General features: G+C 44.3%; 1 protein-coding gene across 1 annotated transcript in view; it reads right to left on the reverse strand.

Moving 5' to 3' along the window:
* LOC139413480 (solute carrier family 41 member 1-like) overlaps positions 1-16,416 on the reverse strand; it is a 45,098-nt gene that overhangs the window by 24,196 nt on the left and 4,486 nt on the right. Inside the window, exon 3 of the mRNA XM_071160935.1 lies at positions 1,132-1,239. Coding sequence (XP_071017036.1) covers positions 1,132-1,239 — 108 coding nt within the window. The remainder of the gene's footprint in view (positions 1-1,131; positions 1,240-16,416) is intronic.

The following is a 16,416-nucleotide window of genomic DNA, read 5'->3' on the forward strand; positions in this document are numbered from 1 at the left end:
TTGTATCAAATACAATGCTCTTCATTTTAGAGATGTTCGGGACCAGTTTATTACTGATTACCACCCATTCCAAAACAGACTGCAACTCTTTGTTAAGGGTTTCAGTGACTTTATTAGCTGTGGTTGCTGATGCGTTTATGGTTGAATCATCAGCATATATGGACACACATGCTTTGTTTAATGCCAGTGGCAGGTAATTGGTAAAAATAGAAAAAGAGTAGAGGGCCTAGAGAGCTGCCCTGCGGTACACCACACTTTACATGTTTGACATTAGAGACGCTTCCGTTAAAGAAAACCCTTTAAGTTCTATTAGATAGATAGCTCTGAATCCACAATATGGCTGAAAAGCCCTACACTTACGTTTTCCCAACAACAATAATATCAAAGTCTGCACTGAAATCAGTACAGCTCCCACAATCTTCCTATTATCAATTTATTTCAACCAATCATCAGTCATTTGTGTCAGTTCAGTACATGTTGAGTGCCCTTCTCTATAAGCATGCTGAAAGTCTGTTGTTAATTTGTTTACAGAGAAATAGCATAGTATTTGGCTCAGATTAAAAATATGACAGATAGGAGTGACTATAGAGTCAGCTACCATCCTCCATTGCTTTCCATCTAAGTTGTCAATGCCAGGAGGTTTGTCATTATTGATCATTAACAAAAAAAAATCCACCTCTTCCACACTAACTTTACAAAATTCAAACTTGCACTGCTTTTGCACTGCATCAAACCATGGAGCCTTAACAGTTCTTAACAGTTCAGTCAGTTTCTTAACAGGTGCATGTTAATCAATAATTGGAAGAAGCAATTTCATAAATTCATCAAGCGCAGCGTCTGGATGCTCCTCATTAATCACATCTGACCAACAAATATTTCCACATAAGAGTCACAGCAAAATCTTTTGTATGATCTCTTGTACACTATACATGATCATGTTGATATTAGTCATACTGATTTGTCTGAGTGGAATATTACAATAACATTATGGTTTCTAGAGTTCGCCTCTGTTCCTCCTGATGTTGAGAAATGACTGAATACGCACACACCAAACACACACACAAGCATACATGTCCAGAAATGTCCACACAGGCAAATACACACGCACACACACACAACAAACATACTCACCGCTGTGGACAGTCTGGAAGCCAGTGTCATCTCCAGGTTGCCCTTTAACCCCAGCAGCGCTGGGACCAGGATGAAGACCTCCGTCACCTCTGTAAACACTATCCAGTGCTGCAACACAAGAACACAGTCTGAAACCTGATCTCTTCCTTTTCTCAGTGACATGCTATCTGTTCAAACCGTGTTGGAATCATAATCATATTCCCTCTGGAGAGGAGCAAGGTCATTTTGACCTTACACTGTAACCATTCACCACCCTCTTTCTGTCACTTCTCTCTCCCTCTCTTCTCTAAACATCCACCTGCTCCTTATCTATCCCTCTCCTCTCTCTCTTCCCCTGCCCTTTCTCGCCATTCTCCCTGTCTTCAACAACACTATAATAAAACACTGTAACAAGATTTATTTGATTGATATCACCTTTCATACAGTACTTGCAGCCCACATTGTTTTTACTGTAACCCTCCATCTGCCTGCTAGCTCTTGTGCTGAGGCAGAGAGCTAGCAGGCAGATTGGCAAAGAAGAAGATAGTATTTAATACTCTCTGCCTCTGTTCCAGTTACCATACCTCTCCACAGTGAACGACTTAGTCTGGGGCAAAGTCAGCCAGGAGCAAGGCCAGCTAAATCTAAAGGGTCATTTAGATATACTGTATGGCCTGGGATGGGAGACATCAGAGAAAATGAATAAATTACAAATGCTCACGCTCACGCAGCTGAGTTGCTGTAGAATCAAATGGAAATTCCCAGTTGATGACTCTGTGGTCTTGGAGCAGATTACCGGCCCACTATGCCCCCCACTTTAGCTGTATTCCAGCCCTTGAGATGGTCTCTATGAGTTCCTGAACTGATGACTGTGGTAAAGTGCCTCTCTGATGTTTCTCCATTAGCCCAGTGCAGTGGCAGGAGCAGCAAAGTGGGACAGAGGATAGACAGGGCTGGTGCATAAGGATGAGGATGATTTTGGGATACATGGCTAAGGAATGACTGGGTTAGACTCACTATAAGGTTGGGGCAGTGGTACAAGTCTGGGGTTGGGGCATAAAGCTGGGGGTTGGGGTTGGGGCTGGGGAATAAGGCTGGGGGGATGGGGTTGGGGCTGGGGTATAAGGCTGGGGGGTTGGGGCTGGGGTATAAGGCTGGGGACATTAATCCATCAACTGAGAAAGCGCTTGCCTTCAGAGTCAGTCCCACCTGCCCCCAGCACTTGCAGCTCATCGCTCAGCCCACAGCTAAATCAATACTGAGAAGGCTGTAGGGGAGAGGAATAACAGCTAGATAACTTTATCCTGCCTACACATCCATACAGTGAGAAATAGCAGTGTTTCATCAGCAGTCTGGGTGGAGGTGATAGCACTGTTAACCTCCTCTCTGTCTGTCAGCAGCCTGGGCTCTTTAAAACGGTTGACTCTACAGGGACCCCACCACCCCACCTTCTGGCCTTCTCCCAACCCAGCTCTGGTTAGCCAACCACCCTAACCCACTTCTCTCTCTCTGTCTCTCTTCTATTAAACTCTACCTCTTTCATTCCTCCCTTTTCCTTTCCCAACTTTCACCCTGTCCTCCTCTTTCTACTCTCCTCTCCAGCTGTTATATATGTTGTTGTCTCCAATGGAACAGTGGAGCCCAGCCAACACCTCACCCCCCAACGACCAGCCCCAGTTCTGCAAACTCTGTGGATAGTCAGTCAGTCAGTATCATGGTGTATCAAGAGGAAAGGAACGCAGCCCCGTTTGCCCAGTGTTGCTCATGTGGAGTGTTCACCGGGCATGTCCCCCACGAGAATTATTTTTTAGAAGATCCGGTGACTTTTTAAAAGGATATTCTTCCCATTATTTTGGGTTGTGGGCCCCCTAAAGCTGCCGAGCATATGAACATGTTGTAAGCCATGGCAAAATGCAAAATGTTTTGAATGACAGGAAATTAGATTTAAAACTGGGAAAAAAATCTGACTTTGCACAGGTCCAACACTGCTTGCGAGCTGGGGGTTGAGGGGGAGGGGGAGCGTTGAGGTGGTAGGGTGATACTTGACTAGTACAGTGTTGAGACTTGACTAGGTGAGGGGTGAGGTCTGAAGAGAAGGAATTACAAAAGTTCCTAATATGTATTGCATACCAGTGACTGGCTTGCTGTCTCTCTGGGCCTGACTAGCATGCTGTCTCGAGGACAGTGCACTGTTTCGTGCACAGGCAGGTTTGGCTGTCACAGTGGCACAAAGAGATAAATAACCTTTAGAATGATGTTGTACCCAGACAGAGCTAAATAACCTTTAGAACAGTGTTGTACCCAGACAGAGCTAAATAACCTTTAGAATGATTTTGTACCCAGACAGAGCTAAATAACCTTTAGAATGGTGTTGTACCCAGACAGAGCTAAATAACCTTTAGAACAGTGTTGTACCCAGACAGAGCTAAATAACCTTTAGAACAGTGTTGTACCCAGACAGAGCTAAATAACCTTTAGAATGATTTTGTACCCAGACAGAGCTAAATAACCTTTAGAATGGTGTTGTACCCAGACAGAGCTAAATAACCTTTAGAACAGTGTTGTACCCAGACGGAGCTAAATAACCTTTAGAATGGTGTTGTACCCAGACTGAGCTAAATAACCTTTAGAATGGTGTTGTACCCAGACAGAGCTAAATAACCTTTAGAACAGTGTTGTACCCAGACAGAGCTAAATAACCTTTAGAATGGTGTTGTACCCAGACAGAGCTAAATAACATTTAGAATGGTGTTGTACCCAGACAGATTATCAAAAGTACTGCATGTTTGGTAGAAATACTATGATGTTAAAAAATGTATTATGTTTAAAAACATTGCAGATTTTACCATGGTGCAGTTCGACAGCTAAATGAATGCAGCAGAAACACTGCTCATATGAAACTGCTGTGTATATCTGCACACTTTCTACAGGCAGGATTCTGAACCCAGCAGCATAAAACACCAACGCAATGTTGATGACTGTGCAGTGACACCAATGGTTGGAACACATATGACATCACAGGCAGTAACACTGATGGCACACAGCAGTGTTTCTGCTAGATTATTTTCCTAGGGGGGAGCCCCTGAGCCAATAATGCTGGTTGCTAACCAGCAGCCTTTCTATGTTAGTGATCAAATCAAATCAAATCAAATTTATTTATATAGCCCTTCGTACATCAGCTGATATCTCAAAGTGCTGTACAGAAACCCAGCCTAAAACCCCAAACAGCAAGCAATGCAGGTGTAGAAGCACGGTGGCTAGGAAAAACTCCCTAGAAAGGCCAAAACCTAGGAAGAAACCTAGAGAGGAACCAGGCTATGTGGGGTGGCCAGTCCTCTTCTGGCTGTGCCAGGTGGAGATTATAACAGAACATGGTCAAGATGTTCAAATGTTCATAAATGACCAGCATGGTCGAATAATAATAAGGCAGAACAGTTGAAACTGGAGCAGCAGCACAGTCAGGTGGACTGGGGACAGCAAGGAGTCATCATGTCAGGTATTCCTGGGGCATGGTCCTAGGGCTCAGGTCCTCCGAGAGAGAGAAAGAAAGAGAGAATTAGAGAGAGCATATGTGGGATGGCCAGTCCTCTTCTGGCTGTGCCGGGTGGAGATTATAACAGAACATGGCCAAGATGTTCAAATGTTCATAAATGACCAGCATGGTCGAATAATAATAAGGCAGAACAGTTGAAAGAAACTGGAGCAGCAGCACGGCCAGGTGGACTGGTGACAGCAAGGAGTCATCATGTCAGGTAGTCCTGGGGCATGGTCCTAGGGCTCAGGTCCTCCGAGAGAGAGAAAGAGAATTAGAGAACGCACACTTAAATTCACACAGGACACCGAATAGGACAGGAGAAGTACTCTAGATATAACAAACTGACCCTAGCCCCCCGACACATAAACTACTGCAGCATAAATACTGGAGGCTGAGACAGGAGGGGTCAGGAGACACTGTGGCCCCATCCGAGGACACCCCCGGACAGGGCCAAACAGGAAGGATATAACCCCACCCACTTTGCCAAAGCACAGCCCCCACACCACTAGAGGGATATCTTCAACCACCAACTTACCATCCTGAGACAAGGCTGAGTATAGCCCACAAAGACCTCCGCCACGGCACAACCCAAGGGGGGGGGGGGAGGGGCGCCAACCCAGACAGGATGACCACATCAGTGAATCAACCCACTCAGGTGACGCACCCCCTCCAGGGACAGCATGAGAGAGCCCCAGTAAGCCAGTGACTCAGCCCCTGTAATAGGGTTAGAGGCAGAGAATCCCAGTGGAAAGAGGGGAACCGGCCAGGCAGAGACAGCAAGGGCGGTTCGTTGCTCCAGAGCCTTTCCGTTCACCTTCCCACTCCTGGGCCAGACTACACTCAATCATATGACCCACTGAAGAGATGAGTCTTCAGTAGAGACTTAAAGGTTGAGACCGAGTTTGCGTCTCTGACATGGGTAGGCTTTTTGACCTTCCTGTGACATCGGGTGCTGTAGGTGTCCTGGAAGGTAGGTTGTTTGCCCCCGGTGATTCGTTGTGCAGACCGCACCACCACACCCTCTGGAGAGCCTTGAGGTTGAGGGCGGTGCAGTTGCCGTACCAGGCGGTGATACAGCCTGACAGGATGCTCTCGATTGTGCTTCTGTAAAAGTTTGAGAGGGTTTTAGGTGACAAGCCACATTTCTTCAGCCTCCTAAGGTTGAATAGGCGCTGTTGTGCCTTCTTCACCACACTGTCTGTGTGGGTGGACCATTTCAGTTTGTACGTGATGTGTACGCCAAGGAACTTTCCACCTTCTCCACTACTGTCCCATTGATGTGGATAGGGGGGTGCTCCATCTGCTGTTTCCTGAAGTACACAATCATCTCCTTTGTTTTGTTGATGTTGGGTGAGAGGTTGTTTTCCTGACACCACACTCCGAGTGCCCTCACCTCCTCCCTTTAGGCTGTCTAGTCATTGTTGGTAATCAAGCCTACTACTGTTGTGTCGTCTGCAAACTTGATGATTAAGTTGGAGGCACACATGGCCACGTAGTCATGGGTGAACAGGGAGTACAGGGGGGGAATGAGCATGCACCCTTGTGGGGTCCCAGTGTTGAGGATCAGCGAAGTGGAGATGTTGTTTCCTACCTTCACCACCTGGGGGCGGCCCGTCAGAAAGTTCTGGACCCAATTGCAGAGGACGAGGTTGAGACCCAGAGCCATAAGCTTAATGATGAGCTTGGAGGGTACTATGATGTTGAATGCTGAACTGTAGTCAATGAACAGCATTCTTACATAGGTATTCCTCATGTCCAGATGGAATAGTGCAGTGTGCAGTGTGATGGCGATTGCATCGTATGTGGACCTGTTGGGGCGGTATGCAACCTGAAGTGGGTCTAGGGTGGCAGGTAAGGTGGAGGTGATATGATCCTTGACTAGTCCCTCAAAGTACTTCATGATGACAGAAGTGAGTGCTACGGGGCGATCGTCATTTAGTTCAGTTATCTTTGCCTTCTTTGGTACAATGGTGGCCATCTTGTAACATGTGAGGACAGCAGACTGGGTGCGATTGAATATGTCCGTAAACACACCAGCCAGCGGGTCTGCGCATGCTCTGAAGATGAGGGTTAACATGTTTAAATGTCTTACTCACGTCGGCCACGGAGGAGGAGGCTGTGACTATAATCAAAGAGAATTCTCTTGGGAGATAATGCGGCCGGCATTTGATTGTAAGGAATTCTAGGTCAGGTGAACAAAAGGACATCAGTTCCTGTATGTTGTTAATGTTACACCATGAGTCGTTAATCATGAGGCATACACCCCTGCCCTTCTTACCAGAGAGATGTTTGTTTCTGTTGGCGCGCCGCATGAAGAAACCCGTTGGCTGTACCGACTCTGACAACATATCCCAAGTGAGCCATGTTTCCGTGAAACAGAGAATGTTACAATCTCTGATGCCTCTCTGGAAGGCAACTCGTCACCTAATTTCGTCCACCTTGTTGTCTAGAGACTGGACATTGGTGACTAATATGCTCAGAAGCAGTGAGTGTTGTGCTCACCTTCTAAGTCTAACCAGGAGAGGGCTCTGTCTGCCTCTCCTGCGGTGACAATGTTGTTTTGGGTCGGCCTCTGGGATTAGATCCAATGTACAGGGTGGAGGTCCGAACAAAGGATCCCCTTCTGGAAATTATTCGTAATGTTGGTAAGTTGACGTCGCTCTTATATCCAATAGTTCTTCCCGGCTGTATGTAATAACACTGGGCTAACAATGTAAAAAAGAATACATTAAAAAAAACGAATTACTGCATAGTTTCCTAAGGATTTGAACCGAGGCGACCATCTCTGTCGGCGCCATCTTGTTGAGCATTTTTTTCAGCCACTCAATAGCAGGCTAACCCACTAAAACCTTCAAACTCAATCAGACACTAACAAGCTAGCCATACACTCTCAGATAAAGGGTGCGGATAGGGTACAGTATTGTTCAATGGGGCACAAAAATATCAAAATATACACAATGTACACAGAGGTACACATATGATCTCACATGGTACTGTTCGGTACATTTTATGGTACATGTGCAGATAACCTAGTAGAATGGTACATTTGTGTGACACTAAAGAGCTGTAATTAATATTGTAGCAAACTTAACCCAACACTGAGCGACCTTGTCATTCCATTGTTGTCAGTAGTGGGATGGTGTAGAGGCACATACTGTACATGTGAGGGACTTGATATAGAGAAGAGGTACATTTTTGTCACTTAAAAGGAACAAATTGTACACTATTGTCTCTTTTAAGGTACAAACTGCATGGGTACAACTATGCACCTGTAACTAATGGTAAAATGGACGCACCTTACTGGGTACCACTACAGTGATAAGCATTTGTACAATTCTGTACCTTTTTTTCTGAGTTTATGCCAGTCAACGATTGACAGGATGTAGCATTGTTAATAGGCTATTCCACAGTGTAGCACTTAAAAGGGGGATTTGGATGGTTAGAAAATGCACATTAATCAACTTCTGAGTATTTTTTTGTATTACCTTTGGGAGGGTGTTAAACAAAATAAACATACCACAAGTGTACCACTCCTGAAATGACAACACAATTTAGGATGTTCACCCACTGTTCTTAGAACACTGGAAAATACGACTATCCTCAAAAGGGCAACTACTTAATCATGTTTATAAGACCTTTTTCTAAACATTATGTCATTAAAATAGACAAAAGTATTTGTCACTGTGTTGGTATAACCTTGTATTTCCCTGTATTGTTGTTATAAATATGTTATATCATTGTAACCGTTGCTAGTACCTGTTTCAGTGGTGCCGTTTTTGTCTAATCTCTGCTGATTTTACAATTTGGAGATTAGCTTCTATTTTGCAGTTTTTGCGGTTTGGACAAATTACTATCAACTTGATCTATAAGTCATTTAAATCCAGGCAAGTCCAGCTTCATATTCCTGTCACGGCAATTCGCCAATCTTGTGAGGATTTTGTTATGTGGCAATATAAAATTAAGACGTTAAAAATACACCAAGGAATTTGAAGTGACTGATCTTCACAGGGAGTTATTACATTCTTTGTGTATATATATACAGTACCAGTCAAAAGTTGGGACACACCTACTCATTCAAGAGTTTTTCAGAATTTTTTTTACAATTTCTACATTGTAGAATAATAGCGAAGACATCAAAACTACAAAATAACATATATGGAATCATGTAGTAACCAACAAAAGTGTTAAACAAGTCAAAATATATGTTATATTCTTCAAAGTAGCCACCCTTTGCATTGATGACAGCTTTGCACATCCTTGGCATTCTCTCCACCAGCTTCACCTGGAATACTTTTCCAACAGTCTTGAAGGAGTTCCCACATATGCTGAGCACTTGTGGGCTGCTTTTCCTTCACTGTGCAGTCCAACTAATTCCAAACCATCTCAATTGGGTTGAAGTGGGTGATTGTGGAGGCCAGGTCATCTGATGCAGCACTCCAGCACTCTCCTTCTTGGTCAAATAGCCCTTACACAGCCTGGAGGTGTGTTGGGTCATTGTCCTGTTGAAAAACACATGAAAGTCCCGCTAAGCGCAAACCAGATGGGATGGCATATCACTGCAGAATGCTGTGGTAGCCATGCTGGTTAAATGTGCCTTGAATTCTAAATAAATCACAGGCAGTGTCACCAGCAAAGCACCCCCACACATCACACCTTCTTCACCTTCTTCTTCCATGCTTCACGGTGGGAACCACACATGCAGAGATCATCCATTCACCTACTCTGCGTCTCACAAAGACAAGGCTGGTTGGAACCAAAAATCTCAAATTTGGACTCATCAGACCAAAGGACAGATTTCCACCGGTCTAATCTCCATTGCTCGTGTTTCTTGGCCAAAGCAAGCCTCTTCTTCTAATTGGTGTCCTTTAGTAGTGGTTTCTTCGCAGAAGTCTCCTCTGAACAGTTGATGTTGAGATGTGCCTTACTTGAACTCTGTGAAGCATTTATTTGGGCTGCCATTTCTGAGGCTCTGCAGCAGAGGTAACTCTGGGTCTTCCTTTCCTGTGACTGTCCTCATGAGAGCCAGTTTCATCAAAGTGCTTGATGTTTTTTTGCGACTGCACTTGAAGAAACGTTCAAAGTTCTTGCAATTTTCCGCATTGACTGACCTTCATGTCTTAAAGTAATGATGGACTTTTCCTTTCTCTTTGCTTATTTAAGCTGTCCCATCTCCACAGAGGAACTTTGGAGCGCTGTCAGAGTAACCATTGGGTTCTTGGTCACCTCCCCGACTAAGGCCCTTCTCCCCTGATTGCTCAGTTTGGCCGGGAGGCCAGATCTAGGAAGAGTCTTGGTGGTTCCAAACTTCTTCCATTTAAGAATAATGGGGGGCCACTATGTTCTTGGGGACCTTCAATGCTGCAGTAATGTTTTGCTACCCTTCCACAGATCTGTGCCCCGATACAATCCTGTCTCAGAGGTCTACGGACAATTCTTTCGACCTCATTGTTTGGTTTTTGCTCTGACATGCACTGTCAACTCTGGGACCTTATATAGACAGGTGTGTGCCTTTCCAAATCATATTAAATCAATTGAATTTACTACAGGTGGACTCCAATACAGTGGTAGAAACATCTCAAGGATGATCAATGGAAAATGGAAGCACCTGAGCTCAATTTCGAGTCTCATAGCAAAGGGTATGCATACTTATGTAAACAGGGTATCTGTTTTATATTTGTAATACAGTGGGGCAAAAAAGTATTTAGTCAGCCACCAATTGTGTAAGTTCTCCCACTAAAAAATATGAGAGGCCTGTAATTTTCATCATATGTACACTTCAACTATGACAGACAAAATGAGAAAAACAAATCCAGAAAATCACATTGTAGGATTTTTAATTAATTTATTTGCAAATTATGGTGGAAAATAAGTATTTGGTCAATAACAAAAGTTTATCTCAATACTTTGTTATATACCCTTTGTTGGCAATGACAGAGGTCAAACATTTTCTGTAAGTCTTCACAAGGTTTTCACACACTGTTGCTGGTATTTTGGCCCATTCCTCCATGCAGATTTCCTCTAGAGCAGTGATGTTTTGGGGCTGTTGCTGGGCAACACGGACTTTCAACTCCCTCCAAAGATTTTCTATGGGGTTGAGATCTGGAGACTGGCTAGGCCACTCCAGGACCTTGAAATGGTTCTTACAAAGCCACTCATTCCTTGCCCGGGCGGTGTGTTTGGGATCATTGTCATGCTGAAAGACCCAGCCACGTTTCATCTTCAATGCCCTTGCTGATGGAAGGAGGTTTTCACTCAAAATCTCACGATACATGGCCCCATTCATTCTTTCCTTTACACAGATCAGTCGTCCTGGTCCCTTTGCAGAAAAACAGCCCCGAAGCATGATGTTTCCACCACCATGCTTCACAGTAGGTATGGTGTTCTTTGGATGCAACTCAGCATTCTTTGTCCTCCAAACACGACAAGTTGAGTTTTTACCAAAAAGTTATATTTTGGTTTCATCTGACCATATGACATTCTCCCAATCTTCTTCTGGATCATCCAAATGCTCTCTGGCAAACTTCCGACGGGCCTGGACATGAACTGGCTTAAGCAGGGGGACACGTCTGGCACTGCAGGATTTGAGTCCCTGGCGGCGTAGTGTGTTACTGATGGTAGGCTTTGTTGCTTTGGTCCCAGCTCTCTGCAGGTCATTCTGCAGGAAAAGGTCCCCCCGTGTGGTTCTGGGATTTTTGCTCACCATCCTTGTGATCATTTTGACCCCACGGGGTGAGATCTTGCGTGGAGCCCCAGATCGAGGGAGATTATCAGTGGTCTTGTATGTCTTCCATTTCCTAAAAATTGCTCCCACAGTAGATTTCTTCAAACCAAGCTGCTTACCCATTGCAGATTCAGTCTTCCCAGGCTGGGAAGGCTAATTTTGTCTGTCATAGTTGAAGTGTACATATGATGAAAATTACAGGCCTCTCTCATCTTTTTAAGTGGGAGAACTTGCACAATTGGTGGCTGACTAAATACTTTTTTGCCCCACTGTAAATTTGCAAACATTACTAAAAACCTGTTTTTGTTTCGTCCTTATAGGGTATTGTTGGTAGCTTGATGAGGATTTTTTATTTATTTAATCCATTTTAGAAAATATGGCTATAACGTTACAAAATGTTGAAAAGGTAAAGGGGTCTGAATACTTTCCGAATGCACTCTATGTGATAAGAGCCTAGCAGATTATATATGTGGATCAATGAAATGACTGTTAGCACCATAGATATTTTATCTTTATTCACTTCTGTGGATAATTCGACCAGACTACAAAAAGAGAGACAGCTGGAAGCCAGTATGATTTTCCAGATTATTAGAATAAACCAGATCGACAGGGGACCAAGTCAACACTCTGGTTTCCCACTGGATCCTGTAGAAACTGGATGTGGTTGTCCCAAAATGTCCTCCTGTGGGGGGAGAGAGTTGGCTGGTTTCAGGCTTTAGTGTTGATTGTGAATTCCTGTTTACTGTTTCCTGTATTTTTAGATATTGTTTGTCTGTTTTATTTTGGTCATCTGCACGTCATCTGACGCCACAGTGTGGGGAAGACAGACAGACGGATAAGAGATAGACAAACAGATAGCAGAAATCATACAAGGCAACAAACAAGTTACCCCACATTTTTACACTACATAAACTGTGAATGTCAATCTACTGTGGCTGAGACACTATCTGGTGTGGAGCGCTCTCTCTCTCTCTACTGGAAGCATGTCCAGCATGTCCAACATCAAAACAACCATTGCACCTGTCTTGACCTTTGACATTCGTAGGAAGGTCATAAATCACATCTAACGAAGAACAAATCTGTGAACTGTCCTCTCACTGACCTTCAGTAAGTGTCAATTTCAGAGGGTGTGAAAGTGTCCATTTCAGAAGACCATTTCAGCAGGCGCACTGCTCCTGTGGTTTGGGATTGACAGACAGTATTGGGACACTGCGTCCTCAGGTTTGGGATTGACAGACAGTATTGGGACACTGCGTCCTCAGGTTTGGGATTGACAGACAGTATTGGGACACTGCGTCCTCAGGTTTGGGATTGACAGACAGTATTGGGACACTGCGTCCTCAGGTTTAGGATTGACAGACAGTATTGGGACACTGCGTCCTCAGGTTTGGGATTGACAGACAGTATTGGGACACTGCGTCCTCAGGTTTGGGATTGACAGACAGTATTGGGACACTGCGTCCTCAGGTTTGGGATTGACAGACAGTATTGGGACACTGCGTCTTCAGGTTTGGGATTGACAGACAGTATTGGGACACTGTTCTGCAATGTCAGCTAGTCCCTTCCTTCTCAATACTGTCCTGTGTTGTCTTTCCTGTGTGACAATGTAGGAATGGGGCCTGAGACAGGGTGTGTGTGTGTGTGTGGTGAGTAGGAAACTAAGGGAAGTTAAATAGGTGGGTCACATTTCACACAGAGATTGGGGCTCCCGAGTGGCACAGCGGTCCAAGGCACTGCATCTCAGTGCTAGAGGCGTCACTACAGACACTGGTTTGATTCCAGGCTGTATCACAACCGACCGGCCGTGAGTCCCATAGGGCGGCGCACAAATTGGCCCAGCGTCGTCCGGGTTTTGCCGGGGTAGGCCATCATAGTAAATAAGAATTAGTTCTTAACTGACTTGCCTAGTTAAATAAAGATTAAATAAAAAATGTTTAAAAAATGTAATGATCGAGAACGCTGTGGAGAACGCATGCATGCATCACCCTGGGCAACCATTCCTTACTCCAGCAGCTGAGCTGAGGGGCAACACACACACATTGAGAGGATGAGGTACTTTGCATCTACCATACATCTGAGTCAGGGAGATTGAGATTAGAGAGAGGAAGAGAGCAGGGTAATTGTCTCCTGCAAGGGCAGAAGGTGATTAGCTGTTAGCTGAGTTAGCAGTGTGTCAGGGGAGGGGAATTACAATGTTATAGAACCTACTAGACAGGCTTCTAGAATCAATCATTATATTGAAGACATTGTCATGATCTATTATTTATCTTCACACAGGAAATTATATCACCTTCTCTTTTCTTTATCATCATAGTTGTTGTTATTAACTCTTTAATAGGGTGAAAATAATTCAGTATTTAGCAGGGAAGTTCAGAGAACTACAGATGAATCAGCATGCTATGATTGAATGCGAAAATGAGAGGTAGACTGACAGGAAAAGAGAGAACGTCCTGGTTAGAGGGCAGGATATGGGTAACCGCATAAGAGTGCAGGCTATTAACCACAGTGAGGCACTAATCTGTCCTTATAACAATTATAACCCCAGAACCAGAGTGGTGAGCACTTTCTTTCTCTTCACCATCTTGCTCTCTGTGTGTTCCTCCCTCTCTCCCTCTCTCTTTCTTCAGAGTTCCTGTGTTACACTATGTTGGCATCAGAATGGGCAGTCAGTGCCAGCACTTGGTCTCCAAGCAACCAGACACCTCCAGCTTTATCTGTAGCAGAGGCTGACCTTAAATAAATATATGACCTGTCAGCCACCCAGGCCCAGGACTGTATTTTTACACTGCCAGTACCGCAAAAAACACGGTAACACACACGTACTGGCAGAAACATCACACAGTAAACTCACACACAATCATGCACTAATGCACACCACTTGCACACAGACCAACAAATATCCACATATTATAATATACTGTATATCCAAACCCAGTTTACACCAGGCAAGTCAACAGGAAAGTGTGAAGAATTCTATTAAATTGTTTCCCCTGTGGCTCTCAGAACCCAGCGGTGCTCTCAGAACCCAGCGCTGCTCTCAGAACCCAGCGCTGCTCTCAGAACCCAGCGCTGCTCTCAGAACCCAGCGCTGCTCTGGCTGTAGACTGTTGTTTGTCTCCTTTGGGTTACAGTCAGCTACAGTGGCTGAAATACACACTATATTTTACAGCTGCGTGCTCATACTATACTCTGTTTCATTATATGAGGTGTTATTATATTCTGTTCTGCTCAGCTCTATTCTATCAGAAAATAGAAACATGAGGATCTACTTATGTGTTTGAGTCTGTCTCAGCAGTATTCACAGATACAGTTGAAGTCGTAAGTTTACGTACACTTAGGTTGGAGTCATTAAAACTAGTTTTTCAACCACTCCACAAATTTCTTGTGAACAAAAAATTCCAGAAAATGAGATCATGGCTTTAGAAGCTTCCGATAGGCTAACTGTCATAATTTGAGTCAATTGGATGTGTACCTGTGGATGTATTTCAAGGCCTACCTTCAAACTCAGTGCCTCTTTGCTTGACAAAATTAGAAAATCAAAAGAAATCAGCCAAGACCTCAGAAATGTTTTTGTAGACCTCCACAAGTCTGGGTCATCCTTGGGAGCAATTTCCAAATGACTGAAGGTACTACAAACAATAGTACGCAAGTATAAACACCATGGGACCACGCAGCCGTCATACTGCTCAGGAAGGAGACGGTGTGCAAAGTGCAAAGTGCAAATCAATCCCAGAACAACAGCAAAGGACCTTGTGAAGATGCTGGAGGAAACCAGTACAAAAGTATCTATATCCACAGTAAAACAAGTCCTATATTGACATAACCTGAAAGGCCGCTCAGCAAGAAAGAAGCCACTGCTCCAAAACCGCCACAAAAAAAGCCAGACTACGGTTTGCACATGGGGACAAAGATCGTACTTTTTGGAGAAATGTCCTCTGGTCTGATGAAACAAAAATAGAACTGTTTTGCCATAATGACCATCGTTATGTTTGGAGGAAAAGGGGGAGGCTTGTAAGTCGAAGAACACCATCCCAACCATGAAGCACGGGGGTGGCAATATCATCCTGTGGGGGTGCTTTGCTGCAGGAGGGACTGGTGCACTTCACAAAATAGATGGCATCATGAGGGAGGAAAATTATCTCAAGACGTCTGTCAGGAAGATAAAGCTTGGTCGCAAATGGGTCTTTCAAATGGACAATGACCCCAAGCATACTTCCAAAGTTGTGGCAAAATGGCTTAAGGACAACAAAGCCAAGGTATTGGAGTGGCCATCACAAAGCCCTGACCTCAATCCTATAGAAAATGTGTGGGCAGAACTGAAAAAGTGTGTGCGAGCAAGGAGGCCTACAAACCTGACTCAGTTACACCAGCTCTGTCAGGAGGAATGGGCCAAAATGCACCCAACTTATTGTGGGAAGCTTGTGGAAGGCTACCTGAAAGGTCTGACCCAAGTTAAACAATTTAAAGGCAATGCTAACAAATACTAATTGAGTGTATGTAAACTTCTGACCCACTGGGAATGTGATGAAAGAAATAAAAGCTGAAATAAATCATTCTCTCTACTATTATTTTGACATTTAACATTCTTAAAATAAAGTAGTGATCCTAACTGACCTTAAACAGGGCATTTTTTACTAGGATTAAATGTCAGGAATGGTGAAAAACTGAGTTTAAATGTACTTGGCTAAGGTGTATGTAAACTTCTGACTTCAAATGTAAGTCAGATAAATAAACAGATAAGTCTTTTAACTGTCCAGCTGTCCTCTTTCTACCCCCCTCCACCCCAACTCCCCCTTAGCCACGCTAGCCTCGCCCTCATGTGGGTACTAACAAGCCAGCAAGCTTAGATACAGAAGGTAGTGCTACGTATCAACAGCCATTCTCAGCCAATTCAGTAGGGGTTGGAAGCTATGGCAAGCTTGGATTGATTTCTTGCGTCGCGACATTGCGGAGGATTTCAATAAAGTTCAGCTTTCTCCAACTTTAGTCCCGCCCGGTTCAGCTCCCTCGACCATGCTTGCAATTCTCAACGGTACCCCCGCCCATTCCG

The sequence above is a fragment of the Oncorhynchus clarkii genome, chromosome 7 (genome assembly GCF_045791955.1).
Source record: "Oncorhynchus clarkii lewisi isolate Uvic-CL-2024 chromosome 7, UVic_Ocla_1.0, whole genome shotgun sequence".
NCBI lineage: Eukaryota > Metazoa > Chordata > Actinopteri > Salmoniformes > Salmonidae > Oncorhynchus > Oncorhynchus clarkii.